The 15352-nt window shown below is 35.9% G+C and overlaps 1 protein-coding gene across 2 annotated transcripts in view; it reads right to left on the bottom strand.

Moving 5' to 3' along the window:
• Nucleotides 1–15352, bottom strand: part of CNTNAP2 (contactin associated protein like 2) — a 1044217-nt gene that overhangs the window by 168994 nt on the left and 859871 nt on the right. For both annotated transcript variants that reach the window (XM_027675789.1, XM_027675790.1), the window contains one exon: nucleotides 4202–4329. In XM_027675789.1, coding sequence (XP_027531590.1) covers nucleotides 4202–4329 — 128 coding nt within the window. The remainder of the gene's footprint in view (nucleotides 1–4201; nucleotides 4330–15352) is intronic.

Consider the following 15352-nt stretch of genomic DNA (forward strand, 5'->3'; position numbering starts at 1 on the left):
CCTGGCAGTGGCTGTCTGGATTAGATAACTATAGAGTGGTTTTAATACAAACCCAGAGTCATAAAAAATGCTCAGGTCTGAACCACTGTCTGAATAAATAAGCCAACTCAGATGGAACAGTCTAAAAGGAAGTACAAGAGTAAAGCCAGAAGTGATATTTAGAAGTGAAAGAAACAAAGCACCAAGTAATGAAAGCAGTAATGATGAGCCATGGTCATAATCACTGAATAAAAAAACTTGAGGTTTATTTCCCCTGAGAACACACACACAGAGTCATAGGCACACAAGCACAAACAAAATCAATGCACCGATGTAAGAACTGCGTTTTGATTTGCTCCTGAATTTCTGTCATCTGTCAGACACTTTTTGTCTGTCACTGAAGTTTCTACATGAACACTGCTGATACAGGTCTTAATGAAAACCTAGCTTAGAAAGAACCAGAGTCAATGCAGGGGCTTCTTCCTCCACATTTTGAAGATTAAAGATAATAGAAGTGAAACACAAAAAAATAATTCATGGCTCAGAAATCAAAGTCTTACTGGGAAGATAAAAACTGAACAGCAGAGGAGATGGAAAAAAACCATAAATCTGAGCTGTGTAAAAGACATTTCCCCTTCAAATTCTGTCTTCGTTATAGCAGAAATGGGACAAAAGGAAAATAGACTCAAGGAGAAAAGCAAATCTAGAGCAGAATAGTCAGTCTATTCCCCTCTGGGCTTATAAACAGCAGACTCAAATCAAAATTTTTGGAAGTCCTTGGGAAAAGGATACTCCTAGCAAGTTACAAATATAGGAGCTTTGTGAACATTGGTATTTTCCTAGAGGGAATGAAACAAAATCTTGAGAAGGTGCCAGAAGTCACAAAAGTAATTTTGATTCAACATGATTATTGATGAAATCTCTGTAACAATAGCCCAAACACAGTAAGCTAAGCTCTTTAGTTTGGTTTCAAAAGAAACTACCAGATCCATTTTTGCAGCCTACATCTACCACCTCAGGCTGAGCTTAGACAGGAAAAAACTCTCAACATACTTGTGTATTTCTCTAAAGGGAGAAGGCTCAAGGTGCCCCTTTGCATTACAGTGGAATATCATAAAGAGATGGACAAGGCCTTTCTATTACTGGTTGGCCAAGGCTAAATGCAGTGGGACTGAGGAGTTCAGGTCCTATTGCATAAGTATTAGTACAACTGCAATAGGTTCTGTAAAGGGATTTTAATTAGTGTCTCTAAGTTACACGAAAAGTAAAGATGATTAATTAGTGGTGCTATGTTGGCCTTTTTTTCTAGATCCTACACAGAACACCTTCACTTGAGGGAAAACAAGAGTAGTTCCCTTCCTTATCCAATATTACTATGGAGTCTCAGGACTGATTTACACTTTTAATTCCAGTTCAAGTTTAGAGGATCTTGCGACTCTGCTGATAAAGTGCCACTGCCATTCTGTAAGTACAGTGTTCACACAGCAGTTGTCAGGAAGGACAGCTTTGCTTTAAATCTGGCTAGACTTGACATTTGCTCAAAATCTCTGCTTGATCTTTGGATCATTGCAATACAGTGCCAAAAAACCCTACCAAATTCATATCCTGGTTATGCACTCGTTCTTCATAAAATTGGATAAGTCTGCTTTCCCGGGAGATCACTACTTAGAAAAATCCTTAGATACTTAGACAGCATACCTCAGCACTAAAACAGCAAATGGGAAAGAGGCATCTTGGATATTTCATCCAAGGCCCCACTTACTGTGATATAAATTGTCACAATACTGGCAGATCCTGTGACCACAATGAGAAATTGTTCCAAATAGGTAAATTTTTGTTTGACTGGTTAGGGACTCTTACCTTTTCCATCTTCCTTCTAAGCAGACCAAAAATCTGCATTTCTTTGCCGGTCTTCATTACTGTAACTAAATTTCATTTACACATGCAACTGAATTGAACATATGAACTGTGCTGTGACAAGACTCGACATCTCCAGTACTAATAATGTTGGTTTTGATGCATGTAATACATGAAAAAATGAATCGGTTTGTGATGTTTGTTCAGTTTTGTGTTGGTTTTTTTTGTTTGGTTTTCTTTTTTTTTTGGTTAATTTTTTTTTTAAATCCTTTCCCAGAAATTAAGCACTTTGGATCTTTCTTCTAATTTAGAACAAATGTACAGTTCTAAATTTTAGAAATTTCCCTAGGGCAGAAACCTTGTTTTCCAAAAGGTGAGACAGTAGTATTTAGGGGTACAGGAGCTGTTGTATATTTTCAAGAAAGAATACAAAGGGAAATGCTTAGTAAATGCACTGGGAATATAAAATGGGAGCTTTTACTAACTGCAAAGGACTGGTGTTTATATTATCTCCTGCGAGAAAACTTATAACAGCTTTTTGACAATAATATATGGTCATGGAAATAAATTCAAATTTATTCATAGGCAAAGTTTTTTTGAAACTACAAATCCTTTCTGTAAAGTTCACAGAGAAAATTAAATTATTAGGGATGTTAGGAATACACCCCTTTGGTTTCCCAAATGGCTGTGTCACACAGTCACACTTTAATAAAGGTTATTGCCTGCTCAAATGAGGTTTCATTTATACTAATATTTAGAAATGGCTCACACTTCAGAGGCTGATATTTCTGGAAGCACTCCGATTCAGAATATGAGGATACAAGTGCAAGAAAAATGCTATTTGTTATTTCTTTGTCAACAGTTGTAAGAGCCTATGTTTATCAAACATAGCTGAGACACAAACACAAACTGACCTGTGATTAGTCAAATACCCTAAAATAACAAGCAACAAATAGATGATGTGAAAGCTTGCAAACATCCCATGATATTTGTTTCTGCTCATTAGGCATCAGATTCATAAACAAAAGCTGGAGGGATCATTTGCACAGCCCAGAAAGACCACAAACAGAAAAAGAGGCAAAACGCATTCAATTCTATCACCAAGCAATGGCCCAAGGTTTTGAGGCACTGGACTGGGACACAGTAAGCTCTCATTTGTACTTGTCCTGCAGGATGACTCTGAGTATGTGATTTCCTCTCAGTTGGGATTAATTACTTTAGCTTAAGGCAGAGATAACAATACTGACCTCCTTTGCAAAGTACTTAGAAATGTGCAGATAGAAAACATGTAGCTGTAAAAGGGCAGAAGAGGAAGGACAACCATACTCATCCCTGTTGTGCAGTGTTAGATGCTGCTTAGAGTCAGGTTGTTCTAACCAACCTGCAGGTATTATGCCAACCCTTTCAATATTTCCATCACTGCAATCTTATAGGCTGATTTATAGTACTCTTTACCAGCATCTGCAGATGGGTTTTGTATTCTTTATAGACCGTGCAAATATTAGTTATTTTAAATTAAATCAGGCAACTTTCCTTTCTGCATCTTCTGTAATAGAATGACCTTCAAACACAGAGGACAAATATAATATGTGTGCCAGCTGCACAGAGCTTAAATTTTTGAAGTGTGATTTAGAAGGGCCTTAAGCTGTTGCTCTGCCTTCAGTGGTGAATTTCACCTCCTGAAATGTAAAACAGATTGAACAAAAAGTACAATCCTTCTCACTGCTTCTCAACCTTTTTTTTGTGCGTGAAGTGGAAATTTATCCATTATACTGATTTACTCTATCATCTGCTGATCAGACTGGAGAATATGCATCTCATATCAGCACTCAGCCTGGAAATCAGAGACTACTACAAAAAACTCCCAGTGCTTTACGAGGAAACATCTAGTCTTGATACAGTTACCATTTGATAACAATCGTCAACATTTTTACACCTGTAAACAGAGCTTACAGTGGTAAGTTATGCCATCATGCTCCTATTTATATAACATAAGCATAGTTTACAGTGATATGCTTAGCAATGATAACGACACTGACAAGAGCACCCAACAGAAGCACAGATGTTGAGAGATATTCTTATGCAATCTGTATTACTGCACATATCTATATAAACCTAGTTGAGTAATCAAAGCTGCTACATTTACCGTAAAATAAAGACAAATATAAATATTTTAAATGCAAAGACAAGCCACTATATGCATATTTTCATTGACAAAATTTCTCAAATCACATCATGTTTTCATAGAAAAAGGTCTCTCGAATAGACAGCCACTTCTCTAAATTTGCATAGGGTGCCTACAAAGTTACCACTATCCAAATTAGCTTCTACCCAGGAGTAAGTGGAAGAAAATCAGACAACTTACGATCTCCTTGACAGCGCACGGGACCCACAGACACCTTGGCTTCAGATCCAGGCCGGTCAATGTCTCCGACGACTACCTGACTCACTGGTAGGTGCTCTTTGTATGACAACATTCCAATGTCTTTTCTCCTGAATTACACAGAGAGAAAACGAAAGCCACTGTGAAGTGTATTAAATTATTTTCCTTGATCATTATTATTGTTCACCAGTCTAAGCACCAAAAGAACAGGTACACAGCAATTACATCAGTACACTGTTACTTTCTAAAAAGCTGTCTCAAGTTACATCACTTTGACCAGTAACACTGCCTGTTCACTGGAAAAAAAGATGGATAGCAGCTACAAGGAACACATTCAGAGCAGCTGCTTGCTTTCTGGCCAATCTTGGACTCAACTGGGCTGGAGTGAGTACTTGATCACTTTGCTGCAGATCTCCTTGACTTCTGAGAGGGAGAAAAATCCTTATGCATCCTAGAAGCGTATCTGCTTTAATCTAGTTTCTGCCAGTGACTATCCTAACAATACAACCTCTGCATATCAAGCAAACAGTGCTTCCTTTATGTGTAACATTTCTACTATTATGTTAAAAAAAGAGAAATTAAAGACTAATTATCTCAACGGGCTTCTTATCTAGGCCCTGTTATTTCTAATAGTAAGTGCCTAAATTAAAAAAAATCTAAACTTGTGAATCTAACTGTGAGTATACGGCTCAAACCCCATTTTAGTTAGCAAGATCACTAGAATTCAATTTATAGTCATGTCTTGAAGCTCCTCATTTCAACTGCAGCAAGAAACCTAGTGCTTTTCCATGCCTAGACCAAATCACTAGTTACAACTATTACAACATTTTTCCTTTATTATTTCAAGAGCTGAATCCAGCTGGCTTGCTGAGTGCTGTTTCTTCCTGACAGAAAATTAAATAAACCAAATTTAATTACGTACTCTATTTCTTAGCTGTTTTTTTTTCTTGTGTGTGTGTGGTTTTGGTGGTTGTTTTTTTTTCTTTTTCTTGTTGTTGTTGGTTTATGGTCTTTGTTCTGTTTTGTTTGGGCTGGTTTTTGGTTTTTTGGTTTTGCTTTTTGTTAAAAACACACACAGGAAGCTAAACTATCCACACAGGAAAAAATGCCCCATACAAAGTGTTAGGACTATACTTTTTGACACAAAAAAAACCAAGAGGGAGAAAAAGAAATCCATTTATTTATCTCTTTCCCTCTCCTCCCTCTTTCCTTTTAGTTCTATCCTGCCATGTAATTGAGTATCTAAAGTAAGCAATTTTTTGATCTAAAAAAATCAATTCCTTTGTTCAAAAATACTATAAGATGAAGGATGAATTCAGGATCCAGAAAAGCTAACTGAACCACACAGTATGACTATAACCAGGAACTTGTAATGATTTCAGGAAAATGAAAGTCTTTTTCATCTCTAACTTGGATGACTCCAAGATCTGACTCACTATATTGCTAATAAATGGGCAGCACAGCAGGGATCTGCATGATCTGTGGTAATGTTCAGTGTCTTCCAGTAGCACAGTAGTGTTTTCCTGTAGTGCCTCCTGTTATCATCCTTACTAGGTCCATCTGAAGGGATAGAAGGCACGACATTCTTTTAAAAAGAAGCATGACTAAAGTAATTAAGAAAGTAACCATCACATTTTCGAACAACAGTTCATTGGAACTTGTGTTTGTTCCCTGTGATGAAGAGAGTAATTAGACATTTAATTACTAGAGTTTTTCAAATAGCAGATGACTGTTTTCCTTAATTTGTGTGTTCTTCCCTTTCAGAGAACCTGCCTTTCCCCTTTGTATTATATGACCCTTTGTATTGCTGAGATCATTAACCCTCTTTGGTTGGACACAGCTACACCAGGTGCTATTATGGTGAGGTTACTACAGGAGATTGCTAGAATGGAAGGAAAATGGAGATCCTGCGGATTGTGCTAGCTTGTAGCACAGTACTTTTCATTCGCAGATTGTCATGCCCTTTACAAAGGTATCCTTTTCATCAATTTGGAGACAAGCAATGTAAGAAAAGAAAGATTAAAGGACTTTCCATTTAGGAAAGAAAAAAGTGAATAACAAAGCCAGGTATGTAGACCTAATCTTCATTGCTGTTAAAGACTGCATCCATGGGACCCACTCCCTTCTAACAGAGGATAAATGTAGGTCATCACTTTACTCTTTCTGAGGTTTTCCTCTGAGACTGGCTTTCTCTGCTGATTTTTACTCTTTCAAAAAATGCTTTAAAGTTGGACATATCTATTTAAAATAAGGAATTCTTCAAAGAATGGTAAAAAGAAAACTATTGGCATTTCTCTTCTTTCTCTCCTTTCTCACAAAAAGAGTTAATATTTCAGCTCCAAATAAGGATGTTAAAGGGCAGCACTTTTCCTGTCACTAATAGCTTTAACCTTCTTTGAAGGGAAAAAAAGGAGCAGTAACAATTTTCTCCCTCTTTTCTGAACATGTTTCTACTAATTTTAATATTTTATTTATGCACTTAGCGATATGGTCACTTTAAAACTATTGCCATGCCAATAAAACTAAATGTCAGAGTTCTTTTCAGAAATTGCTTTATTTTTTGGTAATTGCTTACTTGTCTCATCACTGTAGTGAATGCATTCTACCCTGCACTGGTAGGCAGGGATACTGGGGGCTGGGATACTGGACTAAGAGTTGAGAGAAAGGTGTTTTCTCCAGCAGAACCTTCTTTCCCTCTTAACAAAAGTAGGACAATGATAATTTTTGGCCCACACACGCATCAATAAGATAAATAAATAGATTCAGAGACTGAATGGCTCTGTTATGCTTTTCTAAGGTGCTTGTAGTTCCTCTGGACATACTAATCAGTGCTCACAAAGTCAAAAAAGTTTTAAACCAAAGACTGGTTATTATACTTGACTTTGTACTACACACTTAGAAATAATCACAGCTGGAACACTAAATTCCTGCAAGTGATAATGCTTCTGCCGGTATTTAAAGAATTTGCACATTAAGAGAGTGGAGAAAGTCTCTGAAGTTTTTTCTCACCAAAGAAAATCCCCTCAAGAGAATAAAGATTGAATTCAGAGTGTGTCATATTCCTATTAATAGCCAAATGGGAGATGAATGAATCTGATCAAATCCTGTAATTATTACCAGGAGATATTGATGAAATCTCAGTGTAATTTTCTATTCCTAATTTCTTTTCCTATATATAACAGTCTGCAAAGTGCTTTAGGGTGCCTTTGAATGAAAATAGCAGATATTAGTGGGAGATTTATCATTGTTTTGATTATGATCATCTACTTACTCTTTATAAGCAATCTCTGGTATGTAAAAAAGAAATACATTATGCATATATCAGCAAATGACATATTCAAAGTAGTGATAAGATTCTGTATCACTATTAATTTGTTTATATAACAATTTAATACAACCAGACTTCTGATACTGGATAATTTGTTTTCTCTGATTTTCTTAGGCATCATTTAATTATCAGTCCAGGTCTACAAAGAACAAATAAAGAACATACTACAGGTAGGAATGGACTCAGTTTTAAAGGATATGGTTTAGTGAGTTGAGGAACTGAAATTGTTTTGAGAATGCAAATAAAACATCTACTGGATTGAAACTGTAGTGTTAAACACATATTATTTAGTTATTAGCAGAGGTTTGAAGAACACAAACTACCAAGTGTGCCCATTTCAAAAGTATATAATTGTCCGCCTCTCAAAGACCCAGCTTTTTACTACACAAGCACTGCTGTGGTAATCCCTGCATTTCCATAATCTGAATAAGGAGTTTGGTCCAGCTACTATCTGCAAATGAATGCCTGTAAAAAACCACTGTGAAGAATACAGATGTGTCAAGTATTGGTATTTTCTCTCTTCCAAAACTATCTGGCAGGAATTTTATTTATATTAAAACTGCTAAGAAAAACTAGTATTACAGAGAATTTTATGAACAATGCAAGTTTGGCATCAGATTTAATAATCTGGAATTGAGTTACTTGGAAATATGCAAGTTCTAATTAACAGGACTAAAAACAAGGGCAAACAAAAGCTAGGATTAAAGCAGAGTTCTTGAAACATTTCGATAAAATTTAGCTAACTTTTTAATGGACCTACTATGCAGTATAAAAGCCTTACTTTTAGATTCACCTTGTACCCAGAGCCATGCTCTTTGGAATTATAAACTGCCAACCATAAACTCTAGGCCAAAAGTTTTTATTTCAACTTGATTTTGCTGTTCTCAGGGATTCTTACAGTTCTCTTGTCCCTTTCTCATGTCTTGTCACGTCAGATTCCCTTATACGTTAAGTTGGAGCTAATGACTCACCCTTGATTTGTCTGACAAGGGGTGTTATGGAAAATTTCTCATTACTATACAGGGTCATAAAAACTGAAAGAAGGTCATAACTCAGTGTAAGAGGTTTTTGTTGGTTTTGTTTGGTGGGGTTTTTTGTTTTGTTTTGTATTGTATCTTTTCTTTTTTTTTAACACACCGGCATTGGACAGGATAAGATCCTATGAAATATGTTGTTTCTAACAGCAAAAGGAGAAACTCTTACACTTAAGACTTAACGCAGTTAAACTTCTTGTCTAGCACACATAAATTTTTTTTCCTTGTGAGGGCACTCACCTCCTGAAAATCTAAACAATTTGGGGAAAGATCATCTAATCCCAGCACCCAAATTACTAACATAAATCTATACTTTGAATTCTATTAGTAAAGATCAATTATACCAAAAATATAAGGCTGATGGTGCAACATTCATAAGTAATCACTGTTTAGAAATTACAAAAGATTGAATACACTAGATTAAATTAATTTAATAAACAAGCACCATATTCACCAGTAGTCCCACCAGAAGAATGATGAACAAATTTAAGACACCCTGAATGACAATGGACAAAAAATTTCCATTTAGCATGAGTCGCTTAAGTTACTTGATGAACTCTGAAGCTTCTTTGAAAAAGTAGCCAGTTTAAACTAGCCATTTAAAGACATGTTTAATTCCTGCTTTCTTCCTGGGATTGAGACTTAGATCTCCTTTTTCACTTTACACAGTCTATCCCTTCTCTGACCTCTAATATGAATAAACTTTAAAATTTAAAACATTAGGAAATAAATTTGCTCCTTTGTACACCTCTCAAATCTCATAAACCTATAACACAAACCCTCATAATTAAATGGACAATAATTTAAATAATTATAAACATTATATGTAGATTATATGCTTTAACAATGATTAGATAACGATTACTTTGTAAAGCATATAGTCTATAATTCAAAAGCTTGCTAAAGTCTATTTTAAAAAAGTTAATAACAGCTTGATTTTTTAATACAAAAACCTTAAAACACCCCAAGTCTTCTAAACTCAATGTCTAAAAACCGCTGTCCAGTATGACCAGGCATGTGGAATTGAAGCGAACAATTTAAGGTGCCTGAAGCTGAAACTGTATCCCCATAAAATTTGTGTAAGCAGTTTGGTGAGAGTTTGTGAGTTAAGAAGTTGATAGGAAGTCTGCTCCATTTCTTCCCTTTTCTCTGTTCGGCAAGAAATGAGACACAGAAACCTCTTGTGAAGGAACTTTGAGAAGATATGCCAATGCTAACATGACACTTCCCAATTCCATGGGTACCAGGGATATGAAGTGAGATACAGTGAGAAATTGGTAAGAAATGTGTTTCATTTAAAAAATCCATCAGGAAGGAGATTGAGATAATTGAAACTGGCTCTATAGGTTCTCTTGTCTGAAAGGACTTCTTGACTTTCCTCTCAAATAGGAGTTTGTAAGAAACTGAATAACCACAGCAAAAGGTGAATAATGGACATAGCAAATGGAGTTCTGGTTTCTTTTGAACAATATGGATCAATTTCAGGGGAAAATCTGCCTTTTCTAAGTATTTGCTCATGTTCTCCTTTCAACAAAACAATGGAGACAGAAAGTATCTCCTCCAAGCAGAGCAATTCCTCTTACAAACTTCATTTCTTTAGTGTTCTTTCCAAGAAATAAAAGAAATCTAGGGATCTCCTCTTCTGAGGTCCAGCAGCTCCTCTGACTTGACTGTTAATTTTTCTTATTTCTATATCAAGAAATTTTAAGAATGACGTCTAGGAATCCTACCATGCTGTAATTGATCTTTGCATCTGTCAGCAATTTCATTAATTTTCTGTCTCATTTTCAATTTTTTTAAAGTATGTCAATGAACATATGTGATATTTCCTTTAGGAGAAAGGCTGAATTGGGATGCCCCTTCCACTTTGTCTGATTACAGAGACAAGATTACTTGGGATTCAGCTGAAGCCAAGTAAAGAAAGTTCTCCTGTGAATGTAGAGCTGAAAACAGATGATATGGGAATTTTCTAAGGAAAATTGACATTGGAAAGGGCAGATAGCTTGCTCAAACAATTTTTTTTTGTTAGTTCAATTTCATTTGGCATTTTAAATCAGTATGACACTTTGATCTCAAAATATTTCAAAATGTGAAAGTTCTTTTGAAAGATAATTTTTTATAAAAGTATTAAAAATAGCTCACAATTCACAATGCCAAAAAAGCTTTCTAGTCATTCTTATAAAGTTTCAAATGCTTTTCCCATACAGAAATAAGAAAATTCTGTTCTGAACAGGTGTAATCAATTGAAGGACAATAAAATAAATGTGCTATTCAGCTATTCAATATGGCCCAGAAAGTTAAATGTCTGTCTTCCTATATCACTTTGACAAATAGAAACTTGCATTTATTCCATGATCCATTCACAGATGCTGAACCTTCCCATGAAACAGCAAGCTATCTTAGTACTGAGGGAAGAAAATCATGAAGAACCGTACTGAGTATTACCACCTGTTTCAAAAATTATCTAATTTAAAACACCAAGCATTTTAATCATACTTTTGTACATCTGAATGCTCTATAGTAGTGGTAACATTTTACTGTGTGTGCACTAGAAGCAGTTATCTAACGAAAGGTGTGTTTTTAATATCTGCAGTTCTGAATATACTGTTGCAAGATCTATGCAGATAAATTATTAATTCTTTGCAATTATCTCTTCTACTGACTAGCCACAAGCCTTTGGATCATATCCTATCAACTATCAGACCAAATATATTTCTGACAGGATTTTTAAGGCACAAGGATCTGTATTGGAAGAAATATTAAAAATCTCAGAGCAGCAGCTTGGAGTCTTCATTTCTTGGAGTTCTTGACAACTTTGACAGTTTTATTTTGTATGACTGAAAGAGCTAAAAGAAATAATTGACTATGGCATGACAAAATAACAGATGACTATAATTAATTCTGGCTTCAGCCCCTATATGCCTGTTGAGTTCAATAAGGTACTGAAGTGCACAACTTAGTGTTGAATTTGGTCCAGAAAACTGAAAGAAGCAGAGGACTTACTGCATCTAGAAAATTTCAGTAAAACCCAATTGTATAAACATCTACCACTACTCCTACCCTTTCACTAGAACTTCCTATAGTGTTCATCTTTACATCACATCTGTGCACATACCTCATACAACACAGAAACCAATCCATGCCTCACATACAGGCACCATGAGGGACTTAGGTCACGTCTTCAGTTGCTTGTATAGCTTTGACACCAAATATTTTGGGAAAAGATTTATATTGATCATACCTTGGAGAAGCTGAGGGAGCTGGGGCTTTTTAGACTGGAGAACAAGAGGCTTGGGGAGACTTCATCACTTTTTACAACTATCTGAAAGGAAGTTGTAGCAAGGTGGGTGTAGGTCTCTTCTTCCAAGAAACAAGCTTTAGGACAAGAGAAAATGGCCTCAAATTGCATCAGAGGAGGTTTAGATTGGAGACCAGGAAAAATTTCTTCACAAAAAGCATTGCCAAATATTTGAACAGGGAGCCACCATCCCTGAAGGTATATAAAAGACATGTAGATGTGATGCTTAGGGACACAGTCTAGGAGTGGACTTGGCAGTGTTAGGTTAATGGTTGGACTTGATGATGTTAAAGGTCTTTTCTAAACTAAAGGATTATATGTTTGTATAAGTAGGTTAGTTCTGTCTTTTAAATTTGTATCTCCTGGTAAGCATTTTTCAAGCTTATCCTCCCCTTTGTCTTTTTATGTCAAACTATTTTTTCATTTGGGCTTGTTTATTCTTAATATAGACTATATCTGAGTCCTTTTAGTTTTACTTTTGGGCTTCTGTATAATAGTTTGTTAGTAAACCTAAAGCTGTCTTACATGAAAAATGTTGTATTCAGGTATGTTCGATTCTGCTCTGTGTAAAAAATTACACTTATCCTATTTCCGTATCACAGGTGACATTTTGGATAAGGCAGAAAAATTAAGTTACTTGCTAGACATCACACAGAAAAAAAAGCGTGCCAGCAGCCTTCTTCTAAATAATAAACTATCTAAGTAGCTCATAAAAAGACAAAACATGGGAAAAGAAGTAATGTCACATACTATTAAGATTCCAAGTTACTATCTGGCTATTTATTTCCTTTCTGTAAAAAGCATATCTGTACTGATTTTTAAAAAATTTAGGTATTAGGGCCTGTTTTTCAGTAAGGTCTCTCTATTCTGACTTCAACATTTCATTGTACCAACCACAATATATCTTACTTTCTGTATCTATAATCACTTTGCATTCTTGAAGTATAATATTTCTTTTGGTATTACACATAATCTGTTAACTGTGCCCCCTCAGAAGACCTCAGTTTCAGTCCTTGGAAAACTAAACTATAGTACAACTTTTGTCTGTAGCCTGAGACAGAAGATTGCTTCCCATTTTACTTTCATGGGTGTGTGAAAGAAAGCAAATCCCCAACAGTGATGCTTCTCTCAAAGTGGCACTTACCCCATCAGCTCAGATGACTAGTTTTATTAAGCCTTTCTTACATACCACATAACTTGTATATCTGTAGCTCCTTACTCCACAAGAGGATTTCTTAACCTACTGCTGTTTGAAGCTAGAATCAGTGACTCTACAAATTATTATATTTTCTTTCTTCTTATCTAATATACGGAAAAGTTATTTCTAGCTGAAAAACGATTAGTAAAAGTAGTCTAAAAATTATTTCTGCATCAGATTCATGTTTTTTTTGATGTTGTTCTCATCATTTGGTAGATCCTTTAAATGATCCTGGAACTGGTAAGTAGATGGAGACTGAACAGCTCTTTCAAACATCAAACCATGCCAAAAACAAATGGAAGAAGAAATTCGTAACAACCATTGCTAAAAAAAACCCAGCAAAACCAAAACAAAACCTTAAAGGATTATCTAGAAAGTGTGCTATAAACACAATGAATGATGTTTCTACGTCTACCAAGGAAGGAAAGTGGAGTCTATTATCATGAAAGTCCTCTAGCTAGAAGAAGAATTAAATAACCCAGTACAAAACATTTCAAATGTATCCCCATTCATCAGAAATAATTATCTGAAACTAAATGGTCCAAGATGCTCAAACACATTTAAAGCAATGGTGTAGCATAAAGGTAATTAACAGATGTCTTTATTCATTCTGTAAACACTTTGCTGTCAAGCACAAGCAAAACATGGATACTTTCCCTCTGCTTGTAAACACACACATATATATTTCTCAGAATTGATTTAATTGCAATTAGGCTTCTTTTGTAGTGTTCTTGCTAAAAAGACAGATGAACTTTTTGGAAGGATATGCAAATTTACCCAAGAGATTAATTTCTTCATGACCTTTTTGTGGTTTTTATGATACTGTTACCTCTTGTCTATGTGTGTATTTATCCACATGTACTTATTACAGTACAGTAACAGGGGAAATGAGAAAGGACACTACACAAGGTATTTAGTGAAGTTTAAAAAAAATGTGTAATTCCTGCCATGAGCTCAACTGTGTCACCTGCACAGGCAGCTGGGTTCTGTGGGACTGTACCTAGAGTTGCTCTCACTGCATTTACTCATAGTATTATGAGAAAACTGAGTGACAGAGATTAGGATTTGAGCTACAGGGAAGGCATGGTACACCATACTTTGTACTAAATATTAGGCCAAATGGAGATGCCCTTGTTTAGAAAAATCTGTTTTGCTACGCTGACTGTAGAATGTCAAGTATTTGTTTAGGGTTTTGTTGACCACACTTATACAGGATTAGTGACCTATTCATTAGCCAGATTGCTTTACTGTATTGCTGTGATGGGTTTCCATTATCCCTTCTGTTAGCCTTTGAGCTCAGCTTTCCTTACATTGCACATCACCACTTTTTCCTCAACAAAAGGCTGACACAAAGGTAGCAGAACTCACCATTCATTTCCTAACACAGTTCCATCTGAGCTCAGCCTATCTTTTCCTACCACAATACTTGATGAACTCTCCCAAGGTTTTTTACTACAATCTGTTGTGACAGACGAAACTGCATGGACTGAAATGGCTCTGGGCCACAGTTTTCTGAAAACTTGTGACGATATGGTCATGAACAAAGGAGGCTGACGATGAGGTGAGTGAGAAGTCCCAATTACCCCTCCATCTTGTCTACAAGAATGGTGCTTTTCAGGACTCCAAGCAATCCTTTGGGAATTTTATGGGGAAGCTGATCCCGAAGCAACCTCATTGTGCTTCTCTGATATTTCAGACTGCGACATTTTTTATCAGCACTAGGTGAAGACACAAATTAAAACATAATTTGATATAGGTCCAAAGGCCTAGGGCTCAGAGTATTTGTAGGTGGTGCACTGAGAGCCTTGACAAAGTTATGCTGCATTTTTAATGGATAAGTACGTTAATTTGTCAAATGTTGATGTATCTTTTTTTTTCTGACAGCTTAAATGTAATTTACTGCAGATGCTTCTTGCCTTAAAACAAGTCTATGAGATAAAAGTTGCCTCATGGATCTAGGGATACCAAGAAACCTATCACTTCTACCTATAAGCAAAGACTATGTAGGCAACACAGGAAAGGTTGCAGTCACTGAGGACAGCTCTCTCCTACTGCAGGCAGCTACATCACATAATCTTCTGCAGAATCTGAACGTGTCTGTATTGGTTTTATCCTGGAGGGAACTATTTTTTTTTGCAGTAGCTCCTATGGTGTTACGTTTTGGATTTGTGACCAAAACAATATAACACAGGGATGTTTTTGCTATTGCTCAGCAGTTCTTACAGAGTCAAGGCCTTTAATGCTTCTCACAGCATCCATCTAGCAAGTGGGCTGG

The sequence above is a fragment of the Neopelma chrysocephalum genome, unplaced genomic scaffold (genome assembly GCF_003984885.1).
Source record: "Neopelma chrysocephalum unplaced genomic scaffold, ASM398488v2 Primary Assembly neopelma1_26, whole genome shotgun sequence".
Lineage (NCBI taxonomy): Eukaryota > Metazoa > Chordata > Aves > Passeriformes > Pipridae > Neopelma > Neopelma chrysocephalum.